The 24,881-nt window shown below is 18.3% G+C and overlaps 1 protein-coding gene across 5 annotated transcripts in view; it reads left to right on the top strand.

Moving 5' to 3' along the window:
- Vha100-1 (V-type ATPase subunit a family protein Vha100-1) overlaps window positions 1-23,990 on the top strand; it is a 35,458-nt gene extending 11,468 nt beyond the window's left edge. The window contains exons 3-11 of one of the 5 annotated variants that reach the window (XM_012491990.3): window positions 12,998-13,098; window positions 19,328-19,454; window positions 19,535-19,711; window positions 20,430-20,642; window positions 20,714-21,482; window positions 21,624-21,853; window positions 22,545-22,764; window positions 22,939-23,110; window positions 23,398-23,990. In XM_012491990.3, coding sequence (XP_012347444.2) covers window positions 12,998-13,098; window positions 19,328-19,454; window positions 19,535-19,711; window positions 20,430-20,642; window positions 20,714-21,482; window positions 21,624-21,853; window positions 22,545-22,764; window positions 22,939-23,110; window positions 23,398-23,500 — 2,112 coding nt within the window. In that variant the 3' untranslated portion in view covers window positions 23,501-23,990. Of the gene's footprint in view, window positions 1-3,652; window positions 3,799-4,583; window positions 4,640-12,997; window positions 13,099-19,327; window positions 19,455-19,534; window positions 19,712-20,429; window positions 20,643-20,713; window positions 21,483-21,623; window positions 21,854-22,544; window positions 22,765-22,938; window positions 23,111-23,397 lie in introns of all 5 variants that reach the window. The other 4 variants (XM_086914870.1, XM_086914869.1, XM_086914868.1 and 1 more) reach the window with 4 other exon arrangements.
- The last annotated feature ends 891 nt before the right edge of the window (window positions 23,991-24,881 follow it).

The following is a 24,881-nucleotide window of genomic DNA, read 5'->3' as shown; positions in this document are numbered from 1 at the left end:
AAATTTTGGAATATAATTAAAAATTATTATTTACTTCTAATCGTCTGTATCATGATTCAAAAAAAAAAATAATAATACTCACAAGAGAATTCTATGATTAAAAATTCTTTCAAAAAATTTTAATTTATTAATAAATTTTAATTATAATTTAATCAAATTTTTTTTGATATAGTAGTTTTTATAAATTATTTAATAAGATCGAAAAATCACTAAAAATGTTTATATTTAATCATTTTATAAAAAAATTGGAATGCATATGATTTCTTTATACATGATCATCCATATTTTTGTAATTATATTTCAATTTTATTGATTTTTACTAAAATATTTTGTATGCATAAGAAGCAATTGAATATTATATTTATTTTAATTTATTTGTGAATCTTTTAGTTGTTTAAATGTTTGTAGACTGCATTTTATTAAAATTATATTTATATATATTATATATATATATATATATGCAGTTTGAAAATTATGCTTGAAAGTTTATAAATAGTTTCAATTATATATAGAAGCTTAAATTATTATATTTGTTTTATAAGTAATATTTTATAAGTAATAAAGATCATTTTTATCAATTTTTATTAATGTAACAAATTGACATAGTTTGGTATTGTTATGATGCCTTATATTATTTTTATTATTTAAAAATATTATATTGCATTTAAAAATTGTTATATTCCTATTATATATAATATGTTGATATTACATTTTAATGAATTTGATCAAATTAAATTTTATATTAAAACTATACTTGCATGAGATTTATACTAATTTGAAATTTTTATAATTGTTATAGCATTAAAATATGTTTTCTTTTTATTTTTATGATATAAAAAAAATAATAATTTATCATTTTATCTATATTAATATATAATTTAATTTCAGATATTGAATCTTTTTTATTGCATATTACTTTTTTTTTTTGCAATATGAAATGCGTGTATATATATGTATTATCTAAATTTTTTAATATGAATTTATTATTTTTTTAATATGTAATATAAAGCATATTTTATTAATCTATATAATATAAATACATGAATATATAAAAATAATAATTAACAAAACTCTGTGCTTTTAAAAACATATTGATTTATTTTTTTTTTTTTTTTTTTTAAACAATTTATCTAACAATTTTTCCTCAAACATTAAAATAATTGCAATTTATATATCAATAAAAATTTAATATAATATCTAATTGCAAATAAATATGCAATCATTTTTTTAAATTAGTACCATTTTTTTTATGTCAAAATCGTTAAAAATAATTTTTTTTATTGTTACATTTTATAAAAATATAATTTTTTTTCTAATCTGAAAAATAAATTTAAATCATAAAATGAAAATATAATATTTTTGAAACTAAATCATATAACTTAATCGTATAACTTTACTTTTTTATATAATAAAACAATTGTAAGATGTTCAGAGGAAAAATTCATATGGTATACATAAATACATATTATCATTTTTTTCATCATCACATACATATACATGTATTCTTCATTATTTACTTACATACATATACAAATGTATATTGTAGGTACGTACAGTATTAAGTTTAACAATTAAATTTTTCTTTCTCAAAGAATTGAAATTTTTTGTTTTTTGAAATATTTAATAGTATTGATACTTAAGAGAATTAAAAAAGCAAGAACACTTAAGAAAATTTTAGAATTCTTAATTGAGTTATGAATTTTTCTTAATCTTCAGAATTCATTTTTAATATTGTTATAATCTCTATTAATTATAAGTACTATAATCTTTCTTTAATTTCAAATACTTATTCACATTTTTCTTCAGATATTTTAAAAATTAAGAAAACGAAATAAAAGAAAAAGATTACTTTTTTGAAAAATGAAAATAGAATGATTTTATTAAAATAAAAGTTTATAAGTTAATAATAAATAAATTAATAAATTAATAAATAAGATTTATAAGTTTAACAAATAATAAAGAATAGAAAAAAAGAAACAAAATAGAAGAAAAAAGTAAAAATTAATTATATTTAATTCATTTGCTTCTTAATATCATTCAATTATTATATAAAAAACTTTATGAATTAATATATATGTTACATGATATTGCATATATTTTATATATCTATAGGATTTTCGACTGCAAATGTCAAAAAATTTAAGATATGATTTTTTAAATCAAAATGCAACAAAAATCAAAAATAAAAAAATTCTGTTTTCGACTTTATTTTGATAAGTTTTGATAATTATTGATAATTATAAATCTATAAAAGAATCTCTAAGTATAAATAGACAAATATAGTGTTGAAGCAGGGAAATATAATCTTCAAATACATCGATTACATTCTTTATTATTTAAGTTTTTTCATATTCTTAAAGAAGTTTATTCATGTTTAGGGATATTTTCATAAATTCATTGGCAATAATTAAAAAAACATAACTGAAAAAATTGAAAATATAATTTTTTTATTTTTAATTTTCATTTTATTTTAGTTTGTAGATTCATTTATCAGATTTCTTAAACATTTGTAGTTTGTATATATATAACACATATACAAAGTGTTAATATATTCATAAGATATCTTTGAAGAGTCGATTCTAAAAACCAAAACAAATACAATAGTATGTAAAAATATCGATTGAAATCTTATTAAATATCTTATTTATTAAATTATATGTTATTGAAATTAGATGAAGTTAGAAACATAGAGTGAAATTTTTTATTTCTATCTATTTTTATCTGTGCTTTATCTAATGAAAAAATTGTTGTAAATATAATTTTTAATAAATAAGCTAATCGACATTTTTATATATCAACTTTTATGTTTATTTTGACTTCTAAAATCGATAGCTTCCAAAGATAATTCACGGATATATTATAATATTGTATATTATATTCGTATAGTAAGTGTTTGTGTGTCATTGTATATACATGAATCTTTTGATGACTAATCTCTCATTATAAAATCTGTACGTACACTACAATATAATAAATTACACTAAACATAGGAAATACATATGTTATATTTAATACAGAATATCAAAAAAGAATACATACACACTATACACGATAGTAATAACCGATAGTATAGATAATAAAACTAATACTTTCTGAATTGTAGAACATAAATATTTTTATCTAAATAAAAAGTACTAAGGCATTTGCATACCATAATCACAACTGTAAATATATATATATTAATTCCAATTTTACTATATTATTTAATCAAAAAGAATTTTATTACAATTTATAATTCTTCAAATGTTGTTAGTTTTAACAAAATAATAAATCTTTTTCATTTCAAATAATTCATTAAATACTATATATATATTTTTTTTTTTTAAATGAATATATGATTTTTTTTTGACATCCTGTATTATATATAATATATACAAAAAAAAATATTTAAAAAGTATTGAATATTATTGATTTTGAATGAATTATGTGCATATCATATTTTCTTTTATTTATTATTATTTTTTTTATTATTTATCTTATCTATTATTTATCTTTTACATTCATATTCTATTTATTATTTTTTTCTATAATTTTTTAATTGTTGAAATTAGAGTCATAATGTTGCATTAATCCGCTTCTTATCCTCTCTATGAAATTTTACAACCGTCGCCCGAATTTAAATTGGTGAATAATGAAAAAATGGGGGAGATAGGGCAAAAGAGAGGTGACATGTGTCTGTTGCCAGGCTGAGCATGGAGGTGTCGTGTCGCAGATGGCAGACCCCAGCCGTGAGGAAGAGCAAGTCACTCTCTTGGGTGAAGAGGGCCTCCGCGCTGGCGGCCAGGCTCTCAAGCTCGGGTAATTAAATGTGGTGCAAATTCAAACAATGTAGAGCGTAATGATTTGTAAATATTCTTTTGACATGTACAAAATAAAAAACATTATGACTTATAATTCGTTCATTATGTATAATTATGACTTTCTATCTCTTTTATACATTTATCTTATATAATATTCTAATAATTTTTTCTTTACCTTATTAGTTTGAAAGCATGTAAGTGATATATTGTTAGATCTTATAAATATGAATATAAATTATATTGCTTTATATTAATATGAATATAAAGCAAAAATATATTAATTGCAATACTAACTTTTGTAAAAATCAAATGATGTAAACTAGTATGTTAAAATTCTTATATAAACTTAAATTTTATAAATATAATGATTTTTCTGAATGTGATAATAATTTTACAATGTATTAAGATATATGCATATTATTTAGAGTATGTCACTGAATATATATGTAATAATCATAGAAGAAATCTTTACGTTCTACATTTTAAATCGGTGACTAAAAATCATATTTGTACAACATATATGTAAATGTTTTATAGATTTACTTATAAAATTCTTATAAATAAACTTCTTTAAATATCTTTTTTACAGTAAAAAAAGGAGAATATAATATAAAATATTAAATCTATAGAAACATTTGTACATACATTTTAAAATAGGATTTATTAATCCATAATCTGCAAAAATTGCAGAGCTTCTGATAAATGTTTTTTGTGCTATTAGGCTATGTACAAATATAGATTTAAGTAGAAGGCATGATGCGTCAGTGTGTTCTGTGGTTACAGCACCTGTACTGTACTACGGCAGACGCCATAGGAGCACACTATAGGAATCCTCTCAGGCAAGCTGTTATCAACCGTTATTTGCATTTGCAAATCTGTTTTGCTCAATGTTTTTTTTTCTTTTTTTTTCTTTTTTTTTTTTTTTTTTTTTTGTTTGTAATTACCTAAAATCCTTTAGCTCAAAAAAGAGCACTAATATTACAGTCGCTGAAATATTTATTAAGTCTTAAAAAAAATTAGATTTAAAAAATTATTAGTTCAATAAAATATAGTAACATATCAAAAATCTATCAATAAGATTTTGATAGCATATAAAACTCTGTCATCAACAATATTTATTATGCAAATGATTTAAAAAAATTATTTAATTTAGAAATTATGATGGAATTATGATCAATAAAAGTTCATCTCAATAAGGATGTAGGAAATAGAGCATTGTTCTTAAAAGAAATTTCATATTAAATTTTCAATCATTTTTCAAATATATATATTTGATTACTTAATGATTATGATCAAAATTTTAGATTCATAATTTGTCATATTCAATATAAAATATATGTATATCTCATAAATAAGAAAAAGAAAGAAAGAGAGAGAAAGAAAAAAAGTACAAATGTATTAAAGGATTTATAGTAATATAATAATTGTTCTTTATTAAAAATATATTTATATATTTGTACAAATTGTATCGTAGAGAAATATAATTTGTGATATCGTCATAATATATAAAATTATTATTGTAGAAATTAGAAACATATAAGATTTTTTTGATTTTTCGTGAAAGTTTCCTAAAAGATTTGAAAAATTGATGAATAATTTTAATTTAACATTTATTTATGCATAACATAATTTATTTGTAGAATTTTTTAATATATTCAAAGAATATATTTTTTATGAAATTGCAGGCAAAAGAAGGAATATCTAAGTTTTTTAAATTATATTCGAGTATTTTTTAATTGAAAAAACAGAAGTAATTAAGTAATAAAAAGTAATAAAAGTTCAGAGTTTAACTTCTAGAATCAATATATATATATATATATATATATATATATATATTAGGTTGCATTTGTCTAATTTATATATAATATATATATATATATTTGTAACTTTATTTGTTTTTAATTTAAATCTTGCACAAATTAACATATTATTTATAAAATTATAAATATATCTGTAAAAATAATTTCTCACTTTTTAATTAATATTTAGCTATAAAAGAATTTATATATAAAAGAATTAGAAAAAATATAAAAAGAGCATATCAATATTAATATTTTTTATACAAAATATTTTTTAAAAAATGTTTTAAAATTTATTTATACTGATTAATGTTTACTCATTGATAATTTTAAAATTTGATTTTTTTTTTAAATAACAAAAAATACAAAGAATTTTTCTTTTTCTTTCTTTATCTTATATGTATATAGAATAATTTTTTCAAACATCAAAATGTAAAATTATTTCTTTATATTGTTTAAAAAAAGTATTCAAAAAAATTATGAAAAATATAATAAATTTCCTGAGATCAAAAAAATATGTTGGAAAAATAAAAAAAAAAAAAAAGATTTAAAATTGAATAAATTATTAAAAATTTTTATATTTTTTCATTAAATGAGAATCATTTAAATACATTATAGAAAAAACAATAGAAAAAAATACTTGATGTTATGATTTATTATATAATGAGATTTTTATTTGAAAAATAAATATTGAAACATAGAATTTATAAATGCATGATTCATCATCATCATTGCATTATTAACATTATATATAACATAAAATAAAAAATTTATAATCATATATTATAAGAACATGAATATAGGTTTTAATTCCAATTATTAATATTCTAATCATTAGTTATCTATATATTTAATTTGGCAAGTTCTATAAGCTAACAAAATTTCATTGAAATAGTGAAAAACTTAAAAATTTCGTAAAATAGAAAATCTTATTTTTATGTATAAATAATAGAAAATCATATTTTAATGTTTTCTTACATCGTAAAAATTGTTGATTTATAATTTAATACAATTTCTATTAATTTTATTAATATTTTTAACACGAATCTTATCATAATGAATATGATATGTGATATTAGCCATACAATTTCTATATATATATATTAATTAATTTTCACTTAAATATATATACATATAATTATTGTGTTTGAAATATGTCTATTATTATAAGTATATATTTTATTTTAAATGTTATTTAATTTTTTCACTTGTTAATTTCATGTTTTGTTATCGGAATATGTGAATTTCTTTTATCTTCATACAACATATAAGAAAAATAATCAATCATGAAAAATTATTGCTTTAACGATTTCAAAGACAAATGCGACTGTTTGCTTTGTAATTACATAACATTCACTTATCGATCATTTATCAATTGTTTAATAAAAATTCTTAATTCTAAAATGTGTGCTATATTGTTATTGAAATAGTCATATTAAAAAAGTTTTTATATATTATATAACAGTTGATACAGTTTGACGTTATTTATATGTAACATAATTAAAAGTTGTTTAAATACATTCAAACTGTATCGAAATATTTATATTACAATAATAATGTTGAAATAATATATGTTAATTCGTTCATTCACTATTTATTTAGCTTTAATGTAAATAACAATAATGATGATAGTGTGGCCATGGGTATGTACAAATACGTGCGCTTATGTGCGCATATATGCAAAAATCGGAAAATCTTTGTTTCTAATTTAATCAAGACTTCGCTTTCAAAATACAACTAATTAAAATCAAAAAAATCTGACTTGTAACAGCATTATTTAAACGTCGCAATAAATTACAGCTATTATTGTTGGGAAAAAATTAAGGTGAGTCGTACATTCAACTGGTTATCAAATATTTTAATCTTTTAAGCCCGAATGATTTGGAATTGGAATTTGATCAATACAAAGCAAATTACCAATTTTGCTTTGAAATATTTTCTATTTTTTTTTATCTTATTAATAAATATGTTTACGTAATTATAACGATTTTATTATACAGAAAAGTGAGGTATATGAACACAAGTTTTTAATTTCAAATTAGATGATTATTTAAAATTCTTCGTTTCATTCTTATTTATTCATTTTATTCATTTTTTTATCTTATATTAACATTTTTAAAGTTACCATGATTAATAAATCTCGTAATAAAATTTGTGATTTAAATAATTATTTAAACAAAGGCAATTTGCATTAATACGTACAATAAATTACAATGAATTACAAAAGTGTTTGAAATATTTTTCAGAAAAAAAATTGTATGAATATTGTACAAAATTTTTAAAAATATTAACATTGCAAATAAATTAAATAGGTAAAATTATCAACGATGAAAAATCTTATTTTCGAAAGTATATACACACAGAAATTATAAAGCATTTATAATCATTGTGAAGCCCAAGAAGTACATAGTTATGTATCAAGCATTTAATATTTATTAAATCATTATATGTTATTTCGTAATTATTATTACTCATTATCTTGTGATATTTTAAAAAATTTTATATATAATATACATATTATATTTATAAAAATTTTTTGTGATAAATATTAAAATATTTTTATGATTCATTGTAATACTAGTACGTTGCGGTATGAAAATTATAGCAGTGTTACGCATACGAAATTATAATATGTATTTAAGATTTTCATGAATTCAACATAAAAATATTTTTTCTGCTTGAATTAGTTTTTTTTAATAATAAAAAGAATTTTAAATGTAAAATGTAATATATTTTAGATATATTCTAATTTATAAATTTTAATTCTAATAATAATGTTTTGTATATTTTATATATTTAATTCTTAAGCTTTATATCTTATATATTATATATTATGCTCTATGCATTATAGTCCATTAATTCCCATTATAACAATTAAGCTTCTAGAAATAAAATATACAGCATATTTATATATTGATGTATGTATATTATCTATTTTTGGCATGTTTTATGATCTTTACTGCATTTTTATGACATAGCATGTATACGGTTTTAAATAATCGCTTTTTCCTCCATGTACATATATGTATATATGTTTTATATGTATACATTGCTTACCTTTAAATATTTTGCTTACATATTTTTTGGTATACATAATTAAATAGTTTTAATTTATTTTTATTGACTTTTTTAATCTCTATCTTTGACTTTCATTTATTGAATTAAAATAAATTATATTATAATTATATATTAAAAACTATATATGATGTAATTAATGTAATATTTATTTTAAATATTTAAAATTTAAATTTAATAATTAAATACATGTAAATATATTTAAATTAACTTTGTAAGTAATATAAAAAGCATTTATTCAATTAAACCATGTAATACTAATACATTTAATAATATTTTAACTTAAAAATAAAAAAAATAATTCATAAAATATTCGTAAAAAATTAATCAAAAATAAAAGTTTCTAAAAATATATTGAATATTTACTGAAATACACTATTTGAAAAATTAACGTATTAGTGTAAGTCATTTTCTGAAAATCTCTTTATTATTTAAATTTTCAATTGATAAATTAATCAAATAATATTCTAACTATTTTAGTACTTCAATAATAACTTTAATTAATTTAATAATTAAAAATTTAAATAAAAAAAATATGACTTACACTGTTTAGCTTTTAAAATCTCCATTTATCTTTTGATTATCTATTTAAATATTGTATATAAAAATTTGAAATTATTTAAATCTCAAAAACAAAATTTCAGGTTTTAAAATAATAAGGAGCTTTTCTTTTTTACTTTTCTTTTCTATTTACATTTGTATAATTTTAAAAAAAAATTTTCATGAAAGTTTTACGAAAGCTTATAATATTTAATCTATTATTTATAACAACGCTATTTCATAATTCAAATCATTTTATAATATAAATTTTGTCTTTCTAATCTATATCTGACCTTTTATAAGCAATACTTTATATTTGCTTATTATGTATTATATGTATATATGTGGGCAATATTGAATGGGTAAGATAATTGGTAAGTGGATTTGTGATAAGCTTTTTTTTTGCATGCAGTGAACTGATTCTTATTGTTTCAAAACTTAATACCAAAAATTTAATAGCTAACAAAAGCTTTTCTTATCAAATAAAAATAGGAAAACCATTGTATTTAAATTTGTACTTAAATGTCATAAAATTTATTTTATACTTTCTATACAAATTTTTTGTTCAATTTGTCATTTTAAATTAAAAAATAAGTAGAAAATATACAAGCCGATTCATTTTAATTTATATTATTTTGTGTATGAAAAATATTTTATTTAATAGATTAAAATTTGAAAAGATGAAAATTTATTTTGATAAGAAAATATATTAAAACAAAACAAGAATATATGATTACTTATTTTGAAAAGATTTTTGGTATACTTTTCGAAGTTTTTAATTAATTTATATTCCTTTATATGTGTTATATTTAAATTCATTGTCTTTTTTCTTGCATTGCAAAAATTTTATTAATTCTATTAATTTCTATGTTTATTTTTTTTAATTTTATTTATTTAATTATACTTATATACATACATATTTTTATATAATAAGTCTAAACAAAAATGAGTTGACTTGTATAATTTTAAGATATTATACATTATATACATGTACATATGTATGAATGTATACAATGTATCTTTCAACAAAATAATTAAATTAAATTTAGATAATTTTTAAAAAACAAATAAAAATATTCTATTTATTTAAACGGTACGCAATCTAATATTATTTAAATCCTAAAAAGTAGATAATAACTATAATTGAAATTATTTTCAAATAATCTATTAAGTAGAAATTGCTATATACTTCAATATTTCTTTTTTTTTTATATTTTTTTTTTTTTATTTTTTTTCATATATACACTCTACGACCTCGTTAATTCAATATCGAATCAATTCAAGTAATCTTGAAACAATCTTAATATGAATTTTTAATGAGTTTAATGATAAGTAAATATAAATTTATTTAATTTACACTAATAAACTTTTAATATTTTATGATCTTTCTTATAAAAATATAATTAAGCCATGATTTTAAATGAAATAATAATGTATATATCATTATTTTTTAATGATTTCTAATAGAGATACATTCCAAAAAAATAATAAATTTTGATAAAATTTTCTATATTATTATATTAGAAATTTAAAATTATATTTTTGTTAATTTTTTTAATTTAAATGTTTATCTAATAATATCTGTAATATATTATTTCAATAAATGAATTTATTCACATTTGATTACATAACTATAATTTTTTTATTCAAAAATATAAAATATCTATGTACATTATTTTTAATAATTTTTTATTTTTTTAAGAATAATTTTCATGCAAACACTTATTTAAAAAAAAGATACAAAATTATAATAAACTAAGATTTTATCAAAATTAATTATTTTCACTTTGCAATGTTGTTTATTTCTTTTTAAATCATAAAAAAATAAAAGATTTATATAAATAATTTTTAAAAAAAAATTTCTTCAGAAAATTATATTAGAATTTCTTATTCTTTATAATGTAAATATTATATATTTTCTTAGATTATATGTAAAATTATATAACATCTTTTTTTAGATTTTATTTCTTTTGTTTTTATTATCTGAATATTATTAAAAATATATAATATATTAATTCAAGATAGGACACAGAATTAAATATATTATAATACCTTTTTAATCAATGATAATGATTATTAAAAAAAAACAAAGTGATATGAAAAGTGTAATTAATTCCTAAGAAAATTTTTAATGATCATGATAGATAAATCTTTCTTTTCCTTTAAATAATTCTCGTAAATATTCTAAACATACGAGAATCATGAAATTTAGTTTATAAAAAATTTTAAAAATGCTTCATTGAGATAATAAAAAAAACAATAAAATAAAATCATTATAGAATTATTATTATTATAAATCAATTATAACCAGTATTTGAGAGAAACAAATATTATTTTATTTAATTTATTTTATTTATTTATTTAACATTTTTTAGTTTCAATTCTCAGGATTTAATGATAATAAAAAATTTGTTGAATTAACAAGGTCATTTTGTATTAATGGTGAATTAATAATTGATATTTAGTATAATTGATATTAATAACTTCAATATATTATAATATAACACTGTATAGTAATTTATATTTAGTTAAAAATATAATCGATTTAAGATATCTTTGGAACCTTAAAAATAGTTCCATTAATTCTATCAATTTATTATGTAATTTACTGGTATCCACTATTATATTGTATTGCTATTGTAATTTAAATGTAGAAATAAATTTAAATTAACGTAAAAGTTATAATTGTAATTAACATGAGTGATATATGGGAAAAAATTTTTTAGTAATTAGAAGCAACAATATGAGACAATAATTAAAATTTTTTTCAATTTTAAGAATAATTTTCTTCTTATTTGCTTTCTGTCATAGCATATATCTTATATATCTTATAACATCAATCATTATATTTTTTAATTGTATTTCGTATTATATATTGTTTTGTATATTATATCTATATGTTATCCTGTATTTTTTATTCAAGAAATATAGGATCAAAAAAATAATTATAAATTTTAATTATTTTATATGTATATATAGATATAATGTCTAATTATAATATATATATATTCAATACGATATTCATTTATATTACAATATTTTTTTAATTCTTTATGAGATCTGACAATAAAACTCGTACATAAAATTACGTATCTTCTTGTTAAATATCATTCTGATCACGTTCAAATACCTTCTTGCAAAACTATACGAACATGTATTTTGTCTATCCTTCTAGATGATTTTGAAAATGGTTTGAAAATTTGTGTTACTCTCAATATTATTAATGTTATATCTATTAAAAAATAATTATTGCAAAATTTCCCTTATTAACTTCTATGATTTTATTAGTTTTCTATGATTTTTTACTATTCTTAAAAAAAATAAAAAAATATTTTTTGATAATATAATGGCATCAAGAGTAATAGAATAACTTTGAATTTATTTCATAAAATCATTTTCAAAATTGTTTTAGAAGATGAACAATATATGACATAAATGCACAATTTTTTAAAGGAAATACTTTGACATTATAATTTTATCATGACGAATTCGTTAACTTTATTGTCAAACCTTATATTTAACATATCAATTAACATTTCTATTTTTTATATTAAATTAAAATAAAAAATTTTTTAAAATTTTTACTAAAAAATATAATTGTTTTTTTTTTTTGTAATCTTGGAGCCAGTAAATTTGATAAAATATGAATTGTTAAAGATATCTTTAATCTTATTCCTATGTGTGTAAAACGTAAGGAACTTATGCAACAACAATATGGCGTTGGAGCATTATAGTGATGTCTAGTGTGCTAATGTGGTTGTGTCTTGTCTGTTGTGTCGTCAGCAAGAGCACGCAGGCTTGAATCCTACCGAGTCCATGACACGTGCATTGATTAGTGATGATAATATCGCCCGCCAGACTGCCCTTGGTCCTGTCCAATTGGGGTATGTACTCCGTATCTAGTAATCCTTCCCATACGTTATTATGTATCCTTCGAAATTCATTCAACAGAATTTATTATTAATTTAACGATATAAATCGTTAAATTAGTTTTATATTTACTATTATTTTTATAATATACTTTTTAATTACTTTTATCAAATTTAAAATTTTAAAAAACTATTTACATGTTCAAGGAGTATATAAAATCCAGAGAAGATGGTACACTTGAACAAAAGTATGTTTTCTATACAGTATGTCCAATAATAAATGAAAAATATTTCAGCAAATAATTCAGCAATTTATTTCTTATAAACAAAGACTGAATCATTTTTTATCTAATCAAACGAATAATCAATTATAATATTAACTATTATTATTATTATTTTATTATTCTCTTATTAAACAAATAAGAAGAAATATAAAGAGATTATTTTCTATGAATAGATTTGTATTCTGAATTTGTATTTTTAAGGTTTTTTACCTTGATCTTTTTCTATCTTGGTTACAATAGTGTCACTAGCTGAATCAACATTACACTAATCAGTTTCAATATTAGCTACGGTTAGGATTTTGTGAAATAAGCATATTAAGATCAAGGATTCATTTATATGGATGAAATGTATATTTGCAAACCGTACTTTTTATAATTTTTTTCATGTTTATATTCTTTCAAATCATAATTATTTAATAAATATAAAAAGAATATTTTAGAAATATCATATGATAAAACTTGTTATATTTCATACATACAATTTTTTAAATACTGAATCAATCTTTGAAATAGTTCTCACTTATTATAGAATATCCTATGTAAAAATAAATTGAAGATATAGAATCTTTTCATAAACAATTTAATTTCGTAAGAAAAATAGAATTTAATGATTCATTGAGTGTTCATCGATTTAACTATTTTTTAAATTTATGTTTATATTTTATTATGTTCTTCTATTATGTTCTATATTTTATTGTTATTCTATTATAATCTTTAGTAAATTTAATAAATAATCATATCAGTATGTATAAAAATTAATTCGGTGCTTTATTGCATTAAATCAAAATTACAATTCATTTAGTATAAAAAAAATTATGATTTATTCGATTCTAAACTAACACAAGAATAATAAATTTGGGAAGAAAATATTATTCATTGCTTATAAAATACGACAAGGTCACATTTTTGGTCACATTTTGCAAACAGAAAAGATAATTCTTTGGATTAGGAAATGCAATTTACTTCCTTAACTTTTGGTTTTATTTGACTATTTATTCAAATCGTTTCAACATCATTTGACAAACAAGTATTTCCAAATATGAAAGAGCTATAAGAAAGCATTGATTAACTATATTACTAATTATAGTAAACATTGGACAAGTGCCTATAATTTAAAGTATATATTTATGAAATAGTAGTATTAGAATTTAATTATGATCAGGATTGTTAAACAAATTTTTTTATCTAAAAATAATTAAAAAAATTTTTTTTATCTAAAAAAATTGGGAAAATAGAAATATAGAAGATATATATTAAAACAAATATATTTATTGTTTAAATAAGATCCCTTTATCTTAAAAATATATTAAAAACTTAAAGCTATTTTTTTCATCTTTATTTTTCTCATTATTATTTTCTTTCACTTATTCTTTCATTTATTTTTTTTTTTATTTTCATCATTTTTCATTGAAAAAAATTATTTTGGGAATTATTATTTGAAGTTTTTTTTTTTAAATAAGTAAAAAAAGAAAGAATAAAATTTTTTCATTTGATGTTTTCGAATAAATCAAGTTTGAACATTTTTCAAATGAAATTTGCTGATTCTCAATTGAATTCGAATTAATCATCAATAGATAATTCTACTGAGCATATATGTGGATATAGAATAAAATTTTATCTCTTAAGTCTTTATTTTTAAGAAAATCGAGATTGAATATTATATTCTTAGTGCATCAAGGAGAATCTTTCCATGAAGATGATTATCAGCCATTTACGTCATAAATCAGGCACTTATCCAATCTTTATTGCGTATTAAAGCAATCATCTTTCTTTTCATTAAAAAATTCGAAAATTGTTTAAAAGATAGAATCATTGAAAGTGACTTTTATTTAAAAAAAAATTGCATAATTTTTTCATAAATAATTAATAACTTTAATTTAAAAAGTATTAAAAATATCAAATTAATTTCTATATATAATTTTATTAATTTATGTTTGCATATATTATTGAAGAAATTTTTAAAAATGGCATTTTATTAACGCATAAATCTTGCTCTATGAATAATGTTATAATCTTCAAAATTGTTTTTTTATTTTAAAAAAACTTTTTAAAAAACTACATTTCTCATTATTTCACATATATTTTCTTTGAACTTAAGATATCTTCAAGACATCTTCATATTTCTTCAACCACAAACTTTTGCATAAATTTACATACTACGTATTTAAATGAAAAAAATTTCATAAATAAGAGTTTAATAAAATAAAATCTAGAAAAATTGTAGGTCTTTAAATTTTGATTCTTCAAAAATTATAAAAATAATCTCAACAAAATTTTTACTTCTTAATTTCAATTTATTTTTACATGCAAGCTCACTATATGTCCAAGTGTATCATCCATCTCATTCAGAAATAAATAATTATATTGCATCCTAAATATAATAAATATTTTTGTTGCTTTTGAAATTGTAAAAATATGATTAATATAATAATAATATTGAATAAAGAAATAAAATATTGTATAAAAATATTTCTCAATGGAGATCAAATTATTATTATTAAAATAGTATTAAAATAATTATGTATTGAAAAATTTATAAGTTATAATAATAATACATGTAGCATAAATTAGTTTATGAATAAAATTTATTATAATAAACTTTAATTTAAATTTCAATTTAAATTTTTTCCATTTTGAAAATAAAAAAATTAAATACAAAATAAATACAAATTATAATATTTTAATATATTGTTGAAACATAAATAATTAGAATCTAAAAACTTAAAAACTATTAAAAAAAACAAATTAAATAGATATATATATAAATATATGAAATATGTATTTATGAAAATCATATAAATTATATAATTATTCTTTCATTAAGATTTACTTTTTAATTAATATAAAACAAATGTTTTATTTCATATTCATTTTAGCTTGTAATAAATTATAAAGAATTAAAATCTTAACAAATCTTATTTTTATTTTTTTTCATTGTTAATGTATAATAAATTTTTTAATAATTAAAAATTAATTAAAAATTAAAAATAATTAAATATTTTTTTAATAATTTCACAAGCAATAGAAATATTTAAATAATATATAGGTCATATTGTATAATAAACGACAAATGTAATTTAATAATTTTTATGCATTATGCTTATAGAAAATGATCAGTATTTTCAATATCTACAGAATTGTGCAAAAATTACTTATAAAATTAATTATTATACTATATAATAATTTTATAGCTTTTGAAAGATTTTTATTATAGGCTTTATTATATAATAATACTGTAATGAGTTTGAGCATTTGTGTGAATGTGTCTTTAATAGATGAATGCTGTGATATGATATCCATATGAATATAAATAATTCTTGAAAACCTTCACATAAATTTAACATGATGATCACTAAAAAATATAACATTTATTAGTAACAGAAAAAAATTATAAGATTATTTTCTATAATGTGAATGGAGATACAAAAAAAAATAAATAAATAAATTAATATAATTAACAAAAAAAAAAGAATCCAAAAAATAACTTTATATAACTTTAGATGAATGAAAAATGTTTGTATTATACTTATATATGCGCAGTAATGACACATTAATGAAAATTTTTTCAGTTAATGTTTTAATCATATATATATATATAATATATGTTTAAATTCTCAGAAATATAAGAAGAAGTAGTAATTATATAATTATAATTATAACGTATATTATATATGCGTTCATAGTACAATTAGAAAAAAAAATTGTATTCGACTTAATAATCTTTATTATTACATAAACATTATCTTAATACAATTTTTATAGATGTCATGAGTACGATTACAAAATGCAATTGCATTTGTTTTTAATATTAAGTAAATATCAAAAATAACATAAAAGTTGTATAGAATTTAAAATATTTCATAAATAATTTTTTTTTTATTGTATTCTAATATTTTTTTTATTTAATCAATCAATTCATATAAAAAAAAGATTTTTTATTCAGAATTCTATTTAAAAATCAAATACAATTGCATTAACAATTATGCTATTTCACTTTTAAAAAAATTATTACAATAGAATAACTTTTATTAAAAATTTTCTTTAAACATTTTTTTTTAATTTCACTTGATATAGAATTATAGCCATTGGATTCATCCTGACTTATAATTCTCTATTTATGAAATAAAGAAGATAAATTTTTAGAAATATTTGTATTAATTATTTTTTTTAATATTTATAAAGTTCAAAATTATTCTATATAAATTATAAGTATTATAAGTATTCTATATAAATTATAAGTATTAAATCCAAAATAAAACAATTAAAGTATTAAAAAACAAAGATATTTAAAATTATTCTATTCTAAAACTAGGAAAGAAATTTATATATCTAATTATATTCTAATTTTTTTTATTCAACATAATAATAAATATTATGTATATATTATAAGTAGAAAAATTATTTGAAATAAATGACAAAAATACGATCAAAAAATGATTGTAATTATTGTCTGCATTGATAAAAAAAACTAGATAATTTTAAGGATAGTTATTGCATTATCCCTAAATACACATATAATTAATTTTGGCACTTAAAATTACATTATCTTGATAACTATTTTTGCATTTACAAACACAGAATATTATCAGAGCTAGAGTTATATAAAAAATTTATTTTTGACAAAAAATTGAGTTGATCAGTTCTTATATTATATTTATTATATTATATTATATTAAATCTTTCAATTATAGCTTTGTAGATAGCATTGATTTTTCAAAATTAATTAAAACTAAAAAAAATGAACGATTACTGAGCATATATAGATATAAATTAATTTTTTATACAATAACATTGAAAAAATATCTCATATATTTCGAGATTAAATCGATTTTTAAATAAATTTTTGCATGCGAAATATTTTATATTGTTCTGCTTTATATTTCTCAAAATAATATGATTTTGTTTGTTATTATAATATAATATTATAATATTATATTAATTAATAATTATAAATTTTCTCTTCTAAAATTCCTTTTTTAAATAAAACATACATTTTCTTGGATCATTATTATATATATTCTATAATTTATTATTTAATCTAATCATAATTTTGAGATGCATGTTATTTTATTTTTCTTTATAAAAAATATGTGCATACATCTAATACAATTATATTAAATTATATATTTAAGGTCCATGTTTAAGATCCAATTTAATTTAATAGTAAGTTAAGTTTTATAATATAAGTTTTTAAGAATTGCAGGTATAAAGCTTACTTTTAGTTTTTTTTCTTTATTTATTTTCTAAATATCATTTGATATTTAAAACATATAAATCTTTTATTAAACATATTTTTATTGAAATGCTGTTATTATTATGGTTGTTAATAACAATTACTATTATTATTTTCTTCATTATTATTATCATAATTATTTTTTTTTATTCTTATTATTTTATATTCTTACTATATTTTTTATTCTTCTTATTAATACTAATATGGTATGTTTATTGAATTTTATTATAGGTATATAAAATTTATGATATATTTATACTATATATACATATGACGATTGTATGATTAAATAATATTTATGATATTAAGAAAAAAACCATGGCTACAAGAATCATCATTTTTCAATAATAATACAATTAAATAATAATAAAGAAATCTTTAAATAAATATGTTGTTAATAAAAATAATAAAATAAATACGATACAGGTTGAAAGTATTAGTACCTATAATATAGAATTTACATATTAACCTTGAAAACTCATACAATTTGCCCAATATGACGACATATAATATTATAAATGCAAAAATGATTTTTTATGCAAATTGTATTGATGTATATTATTATTATATTCATGTTAAATTTAAAGTGATTTAAGATTTTTATACATACACAACATATTTATATGTTGTGTTATATTTTTATTTCATTTATGGTGTCATGTCTTTACTTCATTCATTGATAATTTATTATGATTTACGCATCTTATTAAAATTATTCTTTAAATAGTTTCGTCGCAGGAGTAATTCTACGAGAACGTATTCCAGCATTTGAACGTATGCTTTGGCGTGCATGTCGTGGTAATGTATTTCTGCGTCAAGCAGAAATTGAAACTCCTTTGGAAGATCCTTCAACGGTAAATAAAAATTCGAATAAATTTTCAAAATTGATTTTTTTTTTAAATAATATTTTCGAAATATATTATTTTTTTTTCAGGGAGATCAAGTCTTCAAATCTGTGTTTATCATATTCTTCCAAGGAGATCAATTGAAAACTCGAGTTAAAAAAATTTGTGAAGGATTTAGAGCAACTTTATATCCTTGCCCTGAAGCACCTGCTGATCGCCGTGAGATGGCTATGGGTGTTATGACTCGAATTGAAGATCTAAATACAGTCAGTTTCTATATTTTTTTTATAATAAAATTATTTTTTAGAGATAAAATATCTACAGCAACAGAAAACTTTTATTCATAATTTTAATTAAAAATACAATTTTCCAATTATAATAATAAGATAAAAAGTATTAATTTTAAAATATAGTTAAATATTTGAATTTTTAAACAAAATTTTTAATAAAAAATATGAAATTTAAAAAAAGAAAAAAGAAATATTTATTTATTTTATATTTTAATTATTAACAAGGATTAAAACGAATTTTATATATATATATATATATATATATATATATAAAATATATAAGTATATATATATACTTATAAAATATATTAATAAAATCGAAAAATTAAGTACTCTATATAATATTAAAACATATTTTCTAAATGGTCCTTTATTTTTTTTTCTTTTTTGTTTTCTTTTTTTGTAATTATTAAATTACAACAGATAAAGTCTAAATGTTAAAAAAAATTAATTATATTTTTAAATTTTTATATAAAAAATTAAAGATTTCATTTAAAATGGCTAATAATTGCAGCAATAAATTTTGGTTAAATAACAAATAACTTTTAATTTTAAAAATTAAAGATTCTTTTATTTTTTTATATTTTTTAGTAAAATTTTTTTTAAATTTGCATAAATCTGTTATATATATATATATATTCATGTTATATTTATTGTATGTATAATTGAAATTATTTATTATAATTTCTCTTAGGTTCTTGGACAAACTCAAGATCATCGACATCGTGTTTTAGTAGCTGCTGCAAAAAATATTAAAAATTGGTTTGTGAAAGTTCGCAAAATCAAAGCAATTTATCATACTTTAAATTTATTTAATTTGGATGTTACACAAAAATGTTTAATTGCTGAATGTTGGGTTCCTGTATTAGATATTGAAATAATACAATTAGCATTACGTCGTGGAACTGTAATTATATATTTTAATTATTCTTATTTAATTGTCTTTAGTTAAAAATTTCAAAATTATATATATTTTAGGAACGTAGTGGAAGCTCTGTGCCACCAATTTTAAACCGTATGGTAACTTTTGAAGATCCACCTACTTATAATCGGACCAATAAATTTACTAAAGGTTTTCAAGCTTTAATAGATGCATATGGAGTTGCTTCCTACAGAGAAATGAATCCATCTCCTTATACCATAATAACATTTCCATTTTTATTTGCCGTTATGTTTGGAGATACTGGTCATGGTCTTCTTATGTTCCTTTTTGGTGGATGGATGGTATTAAAAGAAAAACCATTGGCTGCAAAGAAATCTGATAACGAAATTTGGAATATCTTCTTTGGTGGTCGATATATTATTTTTCTAATGGGTTTATTTTCAATGTATACTGGACTTATATATAATGATATATTTTCCAAATCATTAAATATTTTTGGATCATATTGGAGAATCAGTTATAATTTCTCTACAATAGATTCAAATAAGGAGTTGCAATTAAATCCTAGTGATAAAGAACAATATTTACAAATTCCATATCCTATTGGAATGGATCCTGTGTGGCAATTAGCAGAAAATAAAATCATTTTTTTAAATTCATATAAGATGAAAATATCTATAATTTTTGGAGTCATACACATGTTGTTTGGTGTGGTGATTGGATTATGGAATCATATGTATTTTAAAAGAAAACTTAACATAACTTGTGAATTCATTCCTCAAATTATTTTTCTAGTATTTCTTTTCCTTTACATGGTACTACTTATGTTTATTAAATGGATAAAATATGGCCCTGATAGCGATAGTAAGTAAAATATTATTATTATTATTATTAACATAATTATTATTATTATTATTATAATATAATATATGGCATTTATTTCAATTTTTAGAAAGAAAGGATATACATATTGTAATACAATAATATTTATAATATTATTTATAGAAATAGATCCAGAACATGGTCCTTCTTGTGCACCATCAGTATTAATTACATTTATTAATATGGTATTATTTAAACCTGGAACTGCACCAAAGCCTTGTTCACCTTGGATGTATGGTGGACAAAGTGGATTCCAATCATTTCTAGTAGTTATAGCTGTTCTTTGCATTCCTTGGATGTTATTGGCAAAACCTATTATGCTAATGAAGAATAGAAAAAAGCAACATTATCAGGTTAAATTTTAAATTTAATATATATATTTTATTATGTATATTATATATATACATAAAAATATGAATCGAAACTATAATTTATATAAAGAAATGCATTTATAATTAACTTGTTTAAAATTATTAGGAATATGCAAAAATATTACAATAATATAAATTATCTAATAATATAGAATTATCTATTTTTATATATTTTCAGAATTATTAATTCTTTTTTAAGTAAAATTTTATAATTAATATACAAATTGTTATCTGTTATCTTTTACAAAAAATTTTTAGTAATTTTATCTGATTCATTGTGTAAATATATATGTGATTCATGTAAATCTTCAATTATCACAATTACATATAGCGAGTTATTTTAAAAAATAAATTATTTATTGTTAATATATATTATAATATAAATATATTATATATTTATAATATAAAATACATTGAAAAAAATATATCATACATAAAATTTGCTGAAAACAAAAATAATTATCTTTTATTAACAAATATTTATTTGTTTGCTTAAAAAGTTGGAAATATTAGATTTAATTTCGTATTATATTTCATGATTTAATAGTTTAATTGAAAATATTCTTCATTTTTTTTATATGTTTTCTTATTTTAAAATGCTTTTTTATATTTTGAAAATTAAAAATTAATAGCATTACAATCTTGAATATATTTTTTTTTATTATTATATTAGTTAAACAATCATGGTACAGAAAATGGAGATGTAGAAGGTGCTGTTGATGCAATACAACCAGCAAATGGAATTCCTCAAGGAGGAGGTCACAAAGAAGAAGAGGAAGATATGGCTGAAGTATTTATTCATCAAGGCATACATACTATTGAATATGTTCTTGGCAGTGTATCTCATACTGCATCTTATCTGCGTTTATGGGCCTTATCTCTTGCCCATGCTCGTAAGTTTAAAAATTAATGTGTTTATATAATTATATAATTATTAATATTTTATATAATTATTAGTAGTTTACATAATTATATAATTATATATATAATATTAATTATATATAAATTACATAATTATATATAAATTATAATAAATATATTTTATTGAATATTATTGATTACATTAGAATTATCAGAAGTATTATGGAATATGGTTATGAGAAATGGGTTAACTCAAGAAGGCTGGGCAGGTGGTATTATTCTATGGGCTGTGTTTGCATTTTGGGCTGTTTTAACAGTTGGTATTCTAGTTCTTATGGAAGGTTTATCAGCTTTCTTACATACACTTAGACTTCATTGGTATGTTGAAAAATTATTTTGCTTTAAACAATTTCATAACGTATTAAAATTTAATTAAAAAAAATAAATTTAATATAAATTATAATTTTTCTAATGAATATTATTTTATTTTTTTTCTTTTTTTGTAATTAATTAATCTTTTTGTATTTTAAAAAATTTCTCTTTAAGAAATTTTTTAGAATATATTTTATATTTATATAAAATTTTATATTTAATAAAATAAAATATCAAATAAATCATTTTTAATAATATATATTTTATTATAAAATTTAATTTTTTTTTTATAGGGTTGAATTTCAAAGCAAATTTTACTCTGGACTAGGATATGGTTTCCAACCATTTTCATTTGAAATTATTTTAGATGCAGCACAATCCACTGCAGAAGATTAAAGTATATTGATTTACAAAACAACGTTCCATTTATTATCAATGAAATTCATGTTCTCCATAAGTATAAAAAACAAAATTATAACATATTATAAACATATAATTATAAACATAAATAATATTGTGATATTATAATATTAATTGATTTTTACTAATCATAAGTTTACTAATCATAAATTAATATTATGTTCAAATAAATTAATTTTCATTTTTATTTACAAAACAAAAATAATTATAATTTTAAAAATAAAAAATATAATATTTTCATTTTATAATTATATTTAAAAATTCAATATATTTATTATAAAAATGGTTTTAAATGGTATAATTTTTAAATAAAATTTGATTATTCAAATGCTTATGGGGAATTCACAAAAAAAATAAAAAATGTAAACTATAAGTGGATCTGAAATATGTAGTAAAAACAACTGTATGTGCATGACATGTATTTAATTATAATTATAATTATACATATACATGTTATAAATGTTAACTTATATTATTTTATTATTACATTCCTATCCATAATAAGCAAATAAATAATAAATAATTTGTATTTATTGAAATGAGTTTTCTAATATATATATAAGAGGAATAAATAATGTTAATATATATATATATATATCATACATAATAATCATAAATCATTATTTATATAATCTGTTATCTATTTGTCTATCATAAATTGATAAAAATATTGATAACCTAATAGATTCAAGTATATTGCAAGTTGAATATAACGTAATTTCAAATTTTTCATAAATACTTAAAAAAATTTAACAATATTTAAAAGTATATTTTTAAATTAGATAAATTCGAATTGTAAGCATATAAGTATTTAATTTAACGAAGGAGATATTTCCAAATCTAATCAAATTTGATACCAAATAAATTCAAATCTTTTATTAAAATTATTTATTAAAGTAAAAACAATCAATCTACACAACATTAATTTAACTATATTATTATTTTCAACAATTACTGTTATTTTTATTGTTATTATTATTATTATTAGTTTTGTAAATAATTACTTTTATAATTTTTAATATTTGTAAAATAGCATTGAAAAATTATAGTAGATTTATAATAATAAATATATAATGATTTTATATCAAAATTGTTAATTAGATTGATTTAATAGATAATTAGATAATCTAAAAAAATAATAATAAATAATATTTTTAAAAATTTAAAAAAAGAAATTGATTTGTATTTAAAACATTTATATTGATAGTCACAATAAATAGATATTTTCATAGAAGTAAATATATACTTATATCATATTTTTTTTTTTTGAAGTTTTTAATATCTGAAACATTAATATTCCGCGTTAAATATATTTTAATAAAATCTATATATACTAAAATTCATTTCATAATAGCAT

This window comes from Apis florea, unplaced genomic scaffold (assembly GCF_048593485.1).
Source record: "Apis florea isolate Af1SG1 unplaced genomic scaffold, ASM4859348v1 contig_3756_pilon, whole genome shotgun sequence".
Taxonomy (NCBI): domain Eukaryota; kingdom Metazoa; phylum Arthropoda; class Insecta; order Hymenoptera; family Apidae; genus Apis; species Apis florea.
This window is presented reverse-complemented; position numbering and strand designations above follow the sequence as displayed.